Source organism: Cetorhinus maximus, unplaced genomic scaffold, assembly GCF_964194155.1.
Source record: "Cetorhinus maximus unplaced genomic scaffold, sCetMax3.hap1.1 HAP1_SCAFFOLD_366, whole genome shotgun sequence".
Lineage (NCBI taxonomy): Eukaryota > Metazoa > Chordata > Chondrichthyes > Lamniformes > Cetorhinidae > Cetorhinus > Cetorhinus maximus.
Window position 1 is genome coordinate 37,183 of NW_027596312.1, and position 15,499 is coordinate 52,681.

Below are 15,499 nucleotides of genomic sequence, written 5' to 3' on the forward strand. Positions count from 1 at the left end.
AAAGTGATATATCCGCTCCCTGTACCATAACCTCCCCTGGGCCCCGCTAATTTTGTGGAAAAGGGTTATTATAAGTAAAGGAGGGAACCGCGGTTATCGGCTGCCTGTGTGGCATAGCAGGCTCCTTGGGGGGAGTAGATGGGCAGTCCCTGGCCCAATGCCCTTTCTTCCCGCATTTACGGCAAATGTCTTGGGATTTGTCCTGTCTCAGACCCCTAGCCTGTCCCTTACATCTGCCCTGTTCCAGACGATAGAATTGGGTCTTTTGTTGTTTGGGGCCCTCCTGGGGGCTAGCAAACAGTCCCTCACGGTCCATATTGACCAAGGTAGTGGTAATTTCGGACCAGCGCATAGTTTGCCAATTTTGATTTTGCATCTTAAAGGCCTGGGCTTGTTGGGTTCAACAGTTCAACAGCGTTCAAATAGCCAAGGGCCCGTTGCCCTCCAAGGGAACACCTGCATACTCTTCCCAGGTATTATGGAACCTGGCAATAAAATCAGTGGCGCCCTCATCTTTCTTCTGCAAACACCGAGTTACTTCCCTCAGGCCCCCATGTCTCTGTGCTGCCCCCATAATTGCAATACGTCCCCTCCCTCGTAACCAATGCTCTAAACTTTCATTTCCCATGTCAGCTTGATCATCATCGGACCGCCAATCCCCATTTTCCCCAGGTGGCACCGGAATGTGGCCCAGGAGCTGCCATAAGCAAATTTTAATAAGGCTTGTAAGTCGCCTGGAAGGGGTGGATAAATTGCACACATTTGCTCCAACCAATTGAGGAAGGCTGCGGGACGCTTAATGGGGTTGGGTGCCTCGGCTACCATGGTGCGAGCCTCAGCTGGGGTCCAAGGTTTAAGTACGGCCATGTCTCCAATCATTATTTTAGGGGCCTGAAATGCATGAGAGGCAGAGTCAGCTGCTATGTGTCTAGAGAGGCTTCGTGTGATGGCTCCATTTAGCCAAGTCACTTTCTTACTTTCACTATCAGATTCCGACCCCCTGAATCGGGAAGGGTGTTTACACTGGTCGTCAGTTGGGACGGGATTTGATGGTCCCGGACCCGCTTCTGCCTCTGCTCCAGCTTCCGCACCTGGTCTCGCTACTTTATTACACTGTCTCCAAGCCGCTACCATCTCTATTAGTTCTTCTGTCAGGGTATCAGGGAGAGGAGGCTGACAAGGGCTGTCAGAAATGGGCGACATGAGTCTAGGGAACTGGGGATAAGGCCCCAGTAGTCCGCAGTTAGTGGGATAAGGCGGAGGGGCAGAGGGGTTTTCAGGCTCTGGAGCGGGAGTTTTCTCCTTTAGGGTGGTATCAGGGGTACTCGCTCGGTTGGTCGGGGTCTCATTATCAGAAGCCAAACCCTCTTGTTTACTTTTTTGTTTGGGGGGCTGATGCCGCTTTGCCATCCATTTTTCAAAACAACCCAGCATATAATTAAAATCCCAAGTAGGATCTCCGGCCCCATTCGCAACTCCATCCCACCAGGTCTGGATGAGGGGTATTTTAAAACTGCCCGCCATACGGCCATTCCCCTTGTGTCCAGCCATTTCAGTCACTACTAAAAGGCACCGCATACCTGTCCTCTCCCGGTTCTGTTATAACAACGTCGGCTGGCGACCCCGGAGGGACCAGCAGATCTCCTACCTTCTGCCGAGCCCTGGATACCATTTTCATGCGTTTTTCCGTTCTCTTGCCCATCTTCAAAGTTCCTGATTTGGGTTCTGGCTTTGGTCTGTTTTTGAATTCCCGTGGAGCCGGGGATGCGGCAGATGCCTCTCTGCTGCCACGATTTCCCATTTTATCTGGAATGGAAACACAATTAAACAGCGCAGTGCGTTTTGCCTACCTATGCGCCCACCGGTGTTTAAGAATTCCTCAACAATTCTTCCAAATCCTTGGGTCTTTCAAATCTTTTCGGTCGGTAGCTACCCTTTTTCAAGCACACCCCCTTTAAGCTAGGATGCTTGTTCATCCCCCTTTCACCTCTCCAATTTAAGAGGCCACCTCTCCAACTTAAGAGGCCACCTCTCCAATTAAGAGGTAGCTGGGACGCTATTTAACTGCACTCCCCCTTTCAGCTAGGATGCAGTTCGTATTCTCACCAATTTAGGAGAGTCTCTCCCTTTCTCCGCGAGGGTTCTTTTTCAAAGATCCGACGGTCCAGGTTTTCAAATACCTCTCCAACTTAAGAGGCCACTGGACTTCAGTCGGATCCCATCCTCGTCGCCATCTGTCGCGGAAAAACGGAGTGAACACTCAGAACCCAGAGGTTTGTCTAGGAAGTCTTTATTAAAGTCGTGATTTTTTTTTTACAAAAATATACTTTATTCATAAAATATCTTTAACCACATTCCAAACCATTTCAAAAACACCATTACAAAGGTACAATCAGGTTCAACTTTTACAACATGTATCACCAGGTGCATCAGAACAAACAATATTACAATCATTTGCAGACATTCATTTTGAGCTGTACAGCCTGAGGGGATTTAAACAGTTCCCAGTCCCTCGGTGCGCTGTGGCAGAAAGTTCTTAGGCAGCGACCCTTCCCCATTGCGCCTTTGCAGCGGCTGCCCCAAGCTTTAGTGTGTCCCTCAGCACGTAGTCCTGGACTTTGGAATGTGCCAGTCTGCAACACTCGGTCGGGGACAACTCTTTGCGCTGGAAGACCAACAAGTTTTGGGCAGACCAAAGAGCGTCTTTCACCGAGTTGATGATCCTCCAGCTGCAGTTGATGTTTGTTTCAGTGTGTGTCCCTGGGAACAGCCCATAGAGCACAGCGTCCTGTGTCACAGAACTGCTCGGGATGAACCTCGACAGCAACAACTGCATCTCTCTCCAGACCTTCTTTGCAAAGGCACAATCTACAAGAAGGTGAACAACGGTCTCTTCCCCACCACAGCCACCTCGAGGGCAACATGCCGAGGGGGTGAGACTCCTGGCGTGTAGGAAGGATCTGACGGGGAGGGCCTTTCTCACCACCAGCCAAGCCACGTCTTGGTGCTTGTTGGAAAGTTCTGGCGATGAGGCATTCTGCCAAATGACTTTGACAGTCTGCTCGGGGAACCATCCCACAGGATCCACCCTCTCCTTTTCCCTCAGGCCCTCTAAGACGTTACGTGCTGACCACTGCCAGATGGACTTGTGGTCAAAGGGGTTTTTCTGCATAAATTTTTCCACGAGGGACAGGTGGTACGGCACGGTCCAACTACTTGGAGCGTTCCGCGGCAGCGTGGCCAGACCCATCCTTCGCAACACCGGGGACAGGTAGAACCTCAGCACGCAGTGACACTTGGTGTTTGCGTACTGAGGGTCTACGCACCGCTTGATGCAGCCACACACAAAGGTGGCCATCAGTATGAGGGCGATGTTGGGCACGTTTTTTTCCCCTTTATCTAGAGGCTTGTACATCGCGTCCCTGCGGACACGATCCATTTTTGACCTCCAGATAAAGCGGAAGATGGCTCGAGTGATCGCCACCACGCAGGAGTGTGGAATGGGCCAGACCTGCGCCACGTACAGCAACAGCGAGAGTGCCTCACACCAGGTTGATGACCAGGTTCTTACCCGCAATGGAGAGGGAGCATCGCTCCCACATGCCCAGTTTCCTTTTCACCATAGACACTCGCTCCTTCCAGTTTCTAACGCATGCTCTGGTCCCTCCGAACCATATCCCCAGCACCTTCAGGCCGTCAGCCCTGACAGTGAAGGGGACAAACTCCGCCCAGTTCACAGCTCAACCTACCAGCTTGCAGCTTCCTGCACCTTGACCCCGCCCGGCCCAGGTGTGGGACAGTCCAAGGTGAGTCCTTCGTGTTACCAGGACAGTGGGGGAGGGGTGACCTCCTGCCCTGTGCTGTGTCCCAAATGGTTCCATCCTCCCCTCCTCCAGGGCCCACTAAACACTGCATGCAGACGGCTGATGGACCTTGGGGATCCTCACTGACCTGCACAGGTACATTATGCTGCTCCCTGCCCCTGGTACACTCTGTAAACAAGTTGCTTTTCTTTTTTTTCTGCTGTCCCTTCGCGTAAATATCTTGTTTCATACAAGTTTTGTTTAAGAATTGTTCAATCTTGTTTAATTGCAGGGCTATGGGGCAAAGGCAGGGACGTGGCATTAGGTAAATTGTCCCTTCAGGGGCCTAATACAGACACGACTGGCTGAATGGCCTCCTTCTTTTGCTGCAACAATTCTATGATTCTCTGACTTGTCTCTATCCCGCTGCTCCATTCAAAGTGAATCCTACCTTCTGCTTTTGTCCCTGGATCCCTGTTTAACCAAGTAATTATCTCTGCCCCCATTTGTTCCTTATTTCTTTGAGTCCTAGTTTTCCTTTTTTATTTCTCTCATTTTCTTCACATTGCATTCAGATTGTTGTTATCGTGCCATTCACACCTAATCTAGAAGCAGCTTTTGTGTTTTTAATAGTCCCATTACTACTCCCTTTGACCTTGCATTATGAAGCCTTTTGTCAGTTAATCTATCTCGCCCTGCAGCCTTTCATAGACCTTTCCTTCTGTTCCTCTTCCACCTTTCAATGGCTCACAGACCTGAAACGTTAATTCTGTTTCTCTCTCTACAGATTCTTCCAGACCTGCTGAGTGTTTCCAGTTTTTAATCTTTTCATTTCATGTTTTAAGCATTGCAGTAATTTTCGTTTCTCCATTCCAAGCACTCTACCTGACATTATTAATAATTCAATTCAGTTATTCATAATTTAATTTATCTGTACTTTATGTCTTGAAAACTGATTATTTATTGAGCTATTTATCAGTTATCAGTGTCTTTAAATGTTACAATTTCACAACTCCTCACGTTTTCCCCACACTTCCTGGCGTTAATATTAAATCCTTAGTAATCTTAAATGGAAGGGTCAGCCCAGCATTGACAGACCAGTCAGTTTAACCTCTGTGTGGGAAAGCATTTAGAAGCGGCAATTCAAGTCAAAATTAGGTCACTTGTACAATTTGTTCAGGACAATCGTGTTGAACTAAATTTCTTGAGTTTTTGATAAGGCAACAGAGAATGTTGATGAGGGTAACACGATTGATGTGCACATGAACTGCTAAACGACATTTGATACAGTGCCAAGTAACAGGCGTGTCAGCAGAGTTAAAATCCATGGGGCAGAGGCAGCATTGGCTGTGTGACAGGCAACAACATGCATGGTGAACGGTTGCTTTTTCAAATTGAGGAAAAGTATATAGTGGGATCACAAGGGGTCGGTCGTCAGAACACTGATTTATTGATATATATTAATGATTTAGACTTGTGTGTGCAGGGCTGCATTTCAAAATTTGCAAACGACACCAAATTTTCAAGTTGTGTTCACAGTGGGGAGGATTGTGATAAACCTCAAGAGGACATAGACACGATGGTGGAATGGGCAGACAGGTGGCAGATAAAATTTCATTCAGAGAGGTGTGAAGTGATTCATTTTGGTAGGAAGAACAAGGAGAGGCAATATAAAATAAAGGATACAAGTGTAAAAAGGTGCAGGAGCAGCGTAATCTGGGGCTTTATGTGCACAAATCATTGAAGATAGTGGGGCAGGCTGAGAAAGCAGTGAATAAAGCATGTGGAATCCTGGGCTTTATGAATACGGGAATAAAGTACAAAATCAACCAAGTTAGAATAAACCTGAATAAAACACTGGTTTGGACCCAACTGCAGTATTGTGTCCAATTCTGAGCTTTAGGAAGAATGTGAGAGTGTGGAGGAAAGATTCACGAGAGACCGGAACTTCAGTTAGGCGAGGTGAAGTTGGTTTGTTATCCTTGGAAGGGGAACCATTCTCTTGCATCTTTTCTGGACCCTCTGTCTTCACTTCCTTCCGAAATTGTAGCCATTCAGTGGCGGTGGTGTTAAAAACTTTCTTTCATGGAATGTGGGCAGGGACAGCATTTGATGCCCTTGAAGCAAGTGCTTGCCACACCATTTCAGAGGGTATTTAACAGTAGCCACATTTCAATGTGGATCTGGAGTCACATGTCAGACCAGGTAAGGACGGCAGATTTCCTCCCCGCATTAGTGAACCAGGTGGGTTTTTATGACAATCGACAATGGCTGAATTGTCGCCCTTATTGAGACTCGCTTTCAATTCCAGATTTAATAATTATTTTAAATCCCGCCAGCTGCTGTGGTGGGATTTGAACCCCTGTCCCCAGAGCAGCAAGCTGGTTTTCTGGATTATTAGTCCAGTAATATTCCCACTGTGGCACCGTCTCCCCCAATATATATTTTTATTTATTTTTAGCCAACAGTTGAGTATTTGTCAGTATTTTGTTCCATGTGGTTTCTATTCTGAGTTTCAGACAGTTTCTGTGCCAAGTGGACGAGGTGTTTAAAGTTCATTCATTTGCCCCTTTTCCATCTCCAGGTCCGGGAAAGACACAGAGAATAATGTCCCCTCATTAAGTATCTATTGACGAGACTGAGATGGACAATTCCCACTCCCCATCTTTCCGGTGGATAATGGATGTTCTGTTACATTCAGGTTTCTCTATCATTTCATCTCTAATTTTATTGAGTTTTTTAATTTTTATCCCCGAGACCCAGACCCAGAGTAACGGCCGCCATCTTGTTTCAGCAGGGAGCAGGGCGCATGCGCGGCCATCTTGTTGCTGAAACAGTGAGTGGGCGGGGCTTCACGGTCCCGTTTCCCAACAGGGTCCTTGTGCCCGGGACAGTTACAATTTTGGGGGACAGGGTTTTAAGCAGCTTTACCCACTCCCAGGCTGCAGGTGATGTTTGCGGCCTAGAGGAGTCCGTGGGCCATGTATATGTTCAGAGTGAGAGGCTGCAGCCCCTATGGGGCTGATTCGCAGCCTTTGGTGACACTTCAGCCCCACAATCCTAATCTCTGGTTGCCCAGTGTAGGAGGGGTGGGGAGAGGGGCTGTGGTAAGACAGCAAATCTTTTCCTGTAACTGTTCATTGGCGTGTTTAAAACAGGAATTTGTAGATACAGTATGGGTGACACACATGGGGGTGGTCACACTGGCTGCTGATCTCTCTTCCGTGGTCCTGTCCATGTCCAGGTGTCCCTGGTGAGGGAACATGTGGTGTCCACCGGTACGCTTGATACATCCCACATCCAGTGGGCATCTCAGGGTACAGAGTGTCTCATAGACACTGGAAACAACATTCTGGTTTAGTTAGGAATGTTCCCTTTGCTTTTATTAGGACCTTGTTGCTGATTGGAACTTCTTTCTGTTTGATTGGACCACATGTTTGGGGAAAGAATGTTCCAAAGAAACTCGAATTGTCTGTTTTGAATTTCTATCGTGTACTTACGATGAAGATTTTTGTAAACTCCTTTTACCGGGTACAAGAGGGAGATGATTTGCAGATAGGAAACTAAAACCAAATATCACATCAAGATCTGACAGTGTCACTCGATTCACTAGGAAACATAGACATATAGAAACATAGAAATAGGAGCAGGAGTAGGTCATTCGGCCCTTCGAGTCTGCTTCTCCATTAATTATGATCATGGCTGATCATCCAACTCAATAGCCTGCTCCCGCTTTCTCCCCATATCCTTTGATCCCTTTCGCCCCAAGAGCTATATCGAACTCCTTCTTGAAAACATACACTGTTTTGGCCTCAACTACGTTCTGTGGTACCGAATTCCACAGGCTCACCATTCTCTGGGTGAAGACATTTCTCCTAATCTCAGTCCTAAATGTATCCTGTATCCTCGGGCTGTGACCCCTGATTCTGGACTCCCCCACCAACTTCTTCCTGCATCTACCCTGTCTAGTCCTGATAGAATTTTATAAGTTTCCATGAGATCCCTCCTCATTCTTCTGAACTCCAGTGAATATAATCCTAAACGACTCAATCTCTCCTCATATGTCAGTCCCGCCATCCCAGGAATCAGTCTGGTAAACCTTCACTGCACTCCCTCTATAGTAACAACATCCTTCCTCGGACAAGGAGACCAAAACAGCACACAATATTCCAGGTGTGGTCTCACCAAGGCCCTGTATAACTGCAGCAAGACACCCACACCAAATCCTCTCACTATTGAAGGCCAACATACCATTTACCTCCTTTACCGCCTTCAGCACCTGCATGCTTACCTTCAGCGACTGGTGTACAAGGACACCCAGGTCTCGTTGCACATTCCCCTCACTCAATTTATAGCCATCCAGAGAATAATCTGCCTTACTGTTTTTGCTGCCAAAGTGGATAACTTCACATTTATCCACATTATACTGCATCTGCCATGCATCTGCCCACTCACCCAGCTTGTCCACATCACACTGAAGCATCTCTGCATCCTCCTCACAGCTCATCCTCCCACCCAGCTTTGTGTCATCAGCAAATTTGGAGATATTACATTTAGTTCCCTCACCTAAATCATTAATATATATTGTGAAAGCTGGGACCCCAGCACAGAACCCTGTGGTACCCCACGAGTCACTGCCTGCCATTCGGAAAAAGACGTGTTTATTCCTACTCTTGTTTCCTGTCTGCCAAACAGTTTTCTATCCATCTCAATACACCATCCCCAATCCTATGTGCTCTAATTTTACACGCTAATCTCTTATGTGGGACTTTGTCAAAAGCTATCTGAAAGTACAAATAAACCACATCCACTGGCTCCCCCTCATCAACACTACGAGTTACATCCTCGAAAAATTCCAGTAGATTTGTCAAGCATGATTTCCCTTTCGTAAATCCATGTGGACTCTATCCCATTCTGCCACTGTTTTCCAAGTGCTCAGCTATTAAATCTTTTATAATGGACTCTAGAATTTTCCCTAAGACCGACGTCAGGCTGACTGGTCTATAATTCCCGACATGGGACCTGAATAACATTGATCTTTGACTGTGGAAGGAGAAGTATTTGTCTGTTCTGTCTGTGGGAAAAGATTTCAAACATCAGTGTGACTGGAAAAGCACCGAGACACAGACACACCCAAGTGAAAGTGCTCCAGTGAACTGACTGTGGAAGGAGCTTTAACCTGTTACACCATCTGAAAAAAAAAACATCTCACCATGCACAACGGGGAGAAACTGTGCAAGTGTTCTGTGTGTGGACAAGGATTCAACTGATCGTCCAACATGGAGAGACATGGGGACACTGACACCATGGCGAGACCATGGAAATGCTGGGACTGTGGTGGTGGGGGGGGGGATTCAGATCCTCATCTGAGCTGGAAACTCATCAGCGCAATCACACTGGGGAGAGGCCGTTCACCTGCACTGACTGTGGGAAGGGATTCACTCAGATAAGTACCCTCACTTCACATCAACTTGTTCACTCTGACAAGAAACCTTTTAAATGTTCTGACTGTGAAAAGTGCTTTAAAAGCAGAAAAATTCTGCTGACATATCAACGAGTTCACACTGGGTAGAAACCATTCAACTGCTCCAAGTGTGGGAAGAGATTCACTCAACTAACCCAGCTCACATCACATCAACGTGTTCACTCTGAAAAGAGACCTTTTAATTATGCCGACTGTGTGAAAAGCTATAAAAGCAAAATGGATCTGCTGACACACCAGCGAGTTCACACTGGAGAAAGACCATTGAACTGCTCCGTGTGGGAAGGGGTTCATTCACCCATCCCTCCGGCTGAAACACCAGCGAGTTCACACTGGAGAGAGACTGTTCACTTGCTCCGTGTGTGGGAAGGGATTCAATCATTCATCCACCCTGCAGACCCACCAGTGTATTCACAAGTGACTCCCAGGGTTGGATTCTGCTGTTATTGCTGCTGTTAATCACATCCAGGACTGAACCATGCTCTTTCTGAGAGTTGGGGTTTGTTTCTGCTGATGTTAATTATCCCTGTAACTGAGCTGGAGTTTAATATTCTGGATAAAGGTTAAATATATCAGCTTAGTGTCAGACATTGTCGACATATTAGTCGAGGCATTGAATGCAAGAGCAGGGACGTTATGATGGAGCAGTATAAAGAATTAGTTAGGCCACATTTGGAGTACTCTGTGCAGTTCTGTTTGCCACACTACAGGAAGGATGTGATTGCACTGGAGAGGGTGCAGAGGACATTCACTCAGGATGTTGCCTGGGCTGGAGAGTTTCAGCTATGAAGAGAGATTAGATAGGCTGGGGTTGTTTTCCTCAGAGCAGAGAAGGCTGAGGGGGGACCTGATAGAGGTGCACAAAATAATGAGGGGCATAGATAGGATGGATAAGTAGACATTTTTCTCTTTAGTGGAGGGGTCAATACTCAGGGGGCATAGATTTAAGTTAAGGGGCAGAAGGTTTAGAGGGGATTTGAGGATTTTCTTTTCACCCAGAGGGTGGGGGCTATCTGGAAAGTGCCAGCAAAGCCGATATCCCGTGAATGAATTTTAAAAGAAAGACAACGCTTTCATCCAAGAAATCAACCGAATGTACCTTCCCTGAAATGCTTCTAATACAACTCTATCCATCCTCAAGATTATCCCATAACTATGTTATCATGAGGTGCGAATAGTACGAGCTGGAACTAGGTCTTTCTTATTTTTCAATCCATTTGCTAACAGAATCTGCCCCTCCCTTCCCCAGATTCAGACAATGATTAACTGAGACTCAGTCTCTAATGGCGGCCTTAAAAGTGGATAAATCCCCAGGCCCAGGTGAAATGTGGGACTCAGTGCCTGAGGGAGTGGTAGAGGCAGGAACCCTCACAACATTTATGAAGTATTTAGATGAACAGTTGAAACACCACAGCTTACAGGGCTACGGGCCAAGTGCTAGAAAATGGATGAGAGGAGATGGAGCTTGATGACAGGCACTGCAGGAATTCACCAAGGCTCCTTCGACAGCACCATCCAAACCCACGATCACTACCATCTAGAAGGACAAGGGCAGCAGATAGATGGGAACACCACCACCTGGAAATTCTCCTCCAAGTCACTCACCATCCTGATATGGAAATATATTGCCATTCCTTCACTGTCGTTGGGTCAAAATCCTGGAAGTCCCTTCCTAACAGCACTATGGGTGTACCTACACCACATGGACTGCAGCGGTTCAAGAAGGCAGCTCATCACACCCTTCTCATGTGCAACTAGGGTTGGGAAACTAATGCTGGCCCAGCCAGCGAAGCCCATATCCCATGAATGAATAAAAAAAAACAGAACATGAGTGATTATTGTGGCCAGTAGAATGAAACAACGCTTTAAATTATCAATACAGTAAGACCTATTCCAGATAAAAATTGTCTCTCAAACATTCAGGAAAGAATTAAACACATTGAACATATCAAAGTGAGTCAAATTAATTTGAAGAAGGAAATAGAATCTGGATTTAGAAAATATCCACAAAATGGTTGCAGGTGAACAGAGCTGGAGAATCTATAAAATCTGTGCATGAACTTTTCTTTGAACCAGATGTAATTACAACATGTCTATAATTTAGAATTGTGTCAGATGATCAGCAGATGGGGAAGATGAATCTAAGTCGATAGTTATTATATTTTAGTGGGAAAGTTTTGACATTTATTCTTGGTGGCAGCTCAAGGGTTTGTGTTGCTGATTCTGATCATTCTAGTAGCTTTAGTATGTTATCTACAGTTTGTCATCAAGAAATTAGGAAAACAAGCTCGTAGCTTAGAAATAGTGAGGTTAGTCAGAAATCAGTTGTGAGAAATCAATAAGAATATTCCCTTCTCAAGGTGGGGAGATCTGTGCGAAATCACTGTCTAATAACCTTATAAAATCTTCAGAAATTTATTGAACATTACAGAAATAGCTCTCTCTCTCCCTTGTTTAGGAAGAAAGATTCCTGGCTTGATAAAGATCGGACAATGTATCCCTTTGATAACTCATAGGGATGGTCTCAGTTGTTACAGGATGGAATTTGTAGTAGTTATTGAAGGCAATGGCTTTTGTCTTCAATTTTTAATTGGAGGAATTTTATGCTCATCCAGTACTGGGTGTGGGATAAGCAGTTTGATAATTTAGTAACAGTGGAGGAATGGAGAGGGATGGTGGTGAGGTAGAGCTGGGTGTTGTCAGTGTACATGTGAAAACTAACACGGTGCTTTTGGATGATGTCACCTAGTGGTAGCATGTAGATGAGAAATAGGAGGGGCCTAAGATAGATCCCATTTTTAGGATGGGTCAGGGCAGTGGATTTAAAGGTGAAAGGGACAGTACCAGAAGAGAGAAAGACAAAACTGTGAATAATATCAGCTAACATGGAGAAGTTGGGTGATCAGTAGTTCAGTGAGAGTGGGGTCAGTACAGCAGAAAGTGGGTCTCATGGACAAGATGAGCAGTGAGAGGGCACGAGGGGAGGTGGGAGAGAAACTGGAGAAAGATGTGGGTTCAGGTCTCAGACAAGGGGGAATTTTAAAGGCAGTTTGTCCCGGTGGGTTAGTGGAAGGGAGGGAAGCAGCAGAGGCAGCTGATCGGATTGTCTCAATCTTAGTGACAAGGAAGCTCCATGGGCAGAATTTTGCCCTTGGTGTGCGGGCTTGGCGGGGGCGAGTGGGGCAGTCGGGAAGCTGACCACTGCCTGCAATCAGGCCCGGAAGGCAATTTCATGCTGGGGGCCAAGTAAGGCCTGCGCCACGTGAAACGTGAGCAGCAGTGCTCAGCGCTGCCTGTGCGGGAGGGGGGAGGAGTGCGAGCTGGGCAAGTGTGACCTTTGTACATGCACGCGAGAGCGAGCTACATAATCTCCCTGAGGCAGAGAGCTGTCTCAGGGAGGTGGAATGATTTGAAAAAATATATATTAAAGATTTTATACATGTTATGAAACATGTCCCCTCATGTCACTCTGTCACATGAGCAGGGAGATGTTTTTAATTAATAAGATAAAAGCAAAATACTGCAGAGCAGTACTTCTTCAAGGTCGGCACTCCTGGAAGAGAAGTGGCAGTGAATTAAATAAGATAAAAGCAAAATACTGCAGGGCAGTACTGCATCAAGGTCGGCATTCCTGGAAGAGAAGTGGCAGTGAATTAAATAAGATAAAAGCAAAATACTGCAGGGCAGTACTGCATCAAGGTCGGCATTCCTGGAAGAGAAGTGGCAGTGAATTAAATAAGATAAAAGCAAAATACTGCAGGGCAGTACTGCATCAAGGTAGGCATTCCTGGAAGAGAAGTGGCAGTGAATTAAATACGATAAAAGCAAAATACTGCAAAATAATTTTGCAAAGAAGCAAAACTCTGTTTGTCTCTCCAGAGATGCTGTCAGACCTGCTAAGTTTTTCCAGCATTTTCTGTTTTTGTTTCATGCTTTTAATTCAAGTGTAAAATTTGATTTGCTTCAGGTGACCTCATCCCGCCCGTGGATGAGGTTTCCTGAAAAAGGTAAAGGCCGCATGGCCTTTTCGCCCGCCCACCAACCATTAGGTTCGATGGGCAGCGTAAATTTGAATTTAATTAACTTCTTAGTGGCCTTAGAGGCTCCTTAATTGTTGGTGAAATATTGCGGGACTGTGCGATGACGTCGGGACTGACCTGATAACTGACCTGGAGTTTCTTAACATCAGCAGAAACAGACCCCAATAAATATGATTCAGTCCTGGATGTGATTAACAGCAAAATCCAATCACTGTAGTTACTTGTGAACTTGCTAGTGTCTCTGTAAATGGTATAAGTGAGTGAATCCCTTCCCACACACGGAACAAGTGAACGGCCTCTCCCCAGTGTGAACCCGCTGGTGTGTCAGCAGACGGGATGACTGAGTGAATCCCTTTCCACACTTGGAGCAGATGAATGGCCTTTCCCCAGTGTGAATTCGCTGGTGTTCAGTGAGTTGAGATGATTCCCTGAACCCAGTCCCACAGTGAGAGCACCTGAACGGTCTCTGATCAGTGTGAACAAGTTGATGGTGCATCAGTTCCCCAGAACTTTTATAGCACTTCCCACAGTCTGGACATTGAAAAGGCCTCTCCCCAGTGTGAACTCGCTGGTGCATCAGTAGGTTGGATGAGGTAGTGAAACCCTTCCCACACACAAATGCAGGTGAACGGCCTCTCCCCAGTGTGAATTCGCTGGTGTACAGTGAGATGAGATGAACGTCTGAACCCAGTCCCACAGTGAGAGCCACCTCTAACATTCAATCTGATCAAAATCTTTTTTCCACACTATCCGCATATCCCTGTATGTAATTGCTCAATCTGTCATCCATTCCATTCCTTTGTTCCCTCTGGACGTAACTATCCTAACGCACTCCCGGCTGACGTCCCACATTCAGCCTCCCTGTAATCCAAAACTCTGCTCACTTGAACCAAGTCTTATTCACTCCTGTACTCACCGACTTACAAGAGCTCTGGGTTAAGGAGAACCTCAATTTTAAATTTCTCATCCTCGTTTTCAAATCTCTCCATGGTCTCTCCCTCCCTACCTCTGTAATCTCCTCCAGCCTCACAGCCCTCCGAGATATCTACACTTCTCTAATTCCGACCTGCTCAGCATTCCTGATTTTAACTGCTCCACCTTTGGCGTCTCCCCCAATAGCTGCCAAGGCCACAAGCTCTGGGATTTCCCCCCTAAACCGCTCCACCTCACTTTCCTCCTTTAAGATAATACATAAAGCCTACCTCTTTGAGTAAACTTTTGTTCATCTGCCCTGATATCTCTTCATGTGGCTCAGTGTCAAATGTTGTTTTCTAACACTCCTGTACATTTCATTACACAATAGAATTAATTAATTTCCGTTTCAGGGTGGGCAGAATTTGATGGTCAACATAGGCACCAAAGTGAATGAGAAATGGACTATAGCTCAGGAAAAACAATTCCTGAAAGATACTGTGGGAAGATAAAGCTGGGAAGCCAGCAGCACATAGTCAGGGGATGGGCAGCAGTGGAAACCTCTTTTAGACACAGTTGGCAGAAGGAACATTAAAATCCTAAACATAATTAAAATACACCTATTATTAGAGACAGAGAAAGTTAGACAATGGCAGAGAGGTGATCAGGAAGGGCAGAGGTGAAACAGAGTAATAGATGGACATGGATTCAGATCCACAGTAAAGGAGTCACACCAGCCCCAGAGCCATGAAACCTCTCACAGATAACAGAGCACAGCACTAAAAGCTCTAAACTGTGGATGAATAGTCAAGAATACTCAACTCTGAAACAATTTCAGTTTTTAAATGTAAACTCTCCTGCTGGAGCCTGCAGCTGGAAAGATATCAGAAGCACTGGAGTCAGAGAAAAATCTCCCAGTTGAGGAAATACCCAGGGAGCGGGGTGATGTCACTGTGTAATTGTCGATGTGTGATGATGTCACAGTGTAATTGTCAATGTGTGATGATGTCACAGACATGGCCACAGAACATCTGGGTCTGTGCAAACCAATGATCACCACACATTATGAAGGATGGGAGGGTCCTTGAGAGGGTGCAGAGGAGATTTACCAGATTGGGTCGAGGGATGAGGGATTTTAGTTGTAAGGTTAGTTTGGAGAAACTGGTGTTGTTCTCCTTGGAGCAAAGTAGGTTGAGGGGAGATTTTATGGAGGTGTATAAGTTTATGATAGGTTGAGATAAGGTAGATAAAGATGTTCACAT

At 46.0% G+C, this 15,499-nt stretch overlaps 1 protein-coding gene and 1 pseudogene across 2 annotated transcripts in view; both read right to left on the reverse strand.

Moving 5' to 3' along the window:
- LOC144673435 (uncharacterized) overlaps positions 1–15,499 on the reverse strand; it is a 107,120-nt pseudogene that overhangs the window by 12,862 nt on the left and 78,759 nt on the right. The gene's annotated exons all lie outside the window — the stretch shown is intronic.
- The window catches only part of LOC144673444 (uncharacterized), a 49,071-nt gene continuing 47,129 nt past the window's right edge, over positions 13,558–15,499 (reverse strand). Inside the window, exon 2 of the mRNA XM_078535278.1 lies at positions 13,558–13,939. Within this exon, the coding sequence (XP_078391404.1) occupies positions 13,558–13,939 (382 nt within the window). The remainder of the gene's footprint in view (positions 13,940–15,499) is intronic.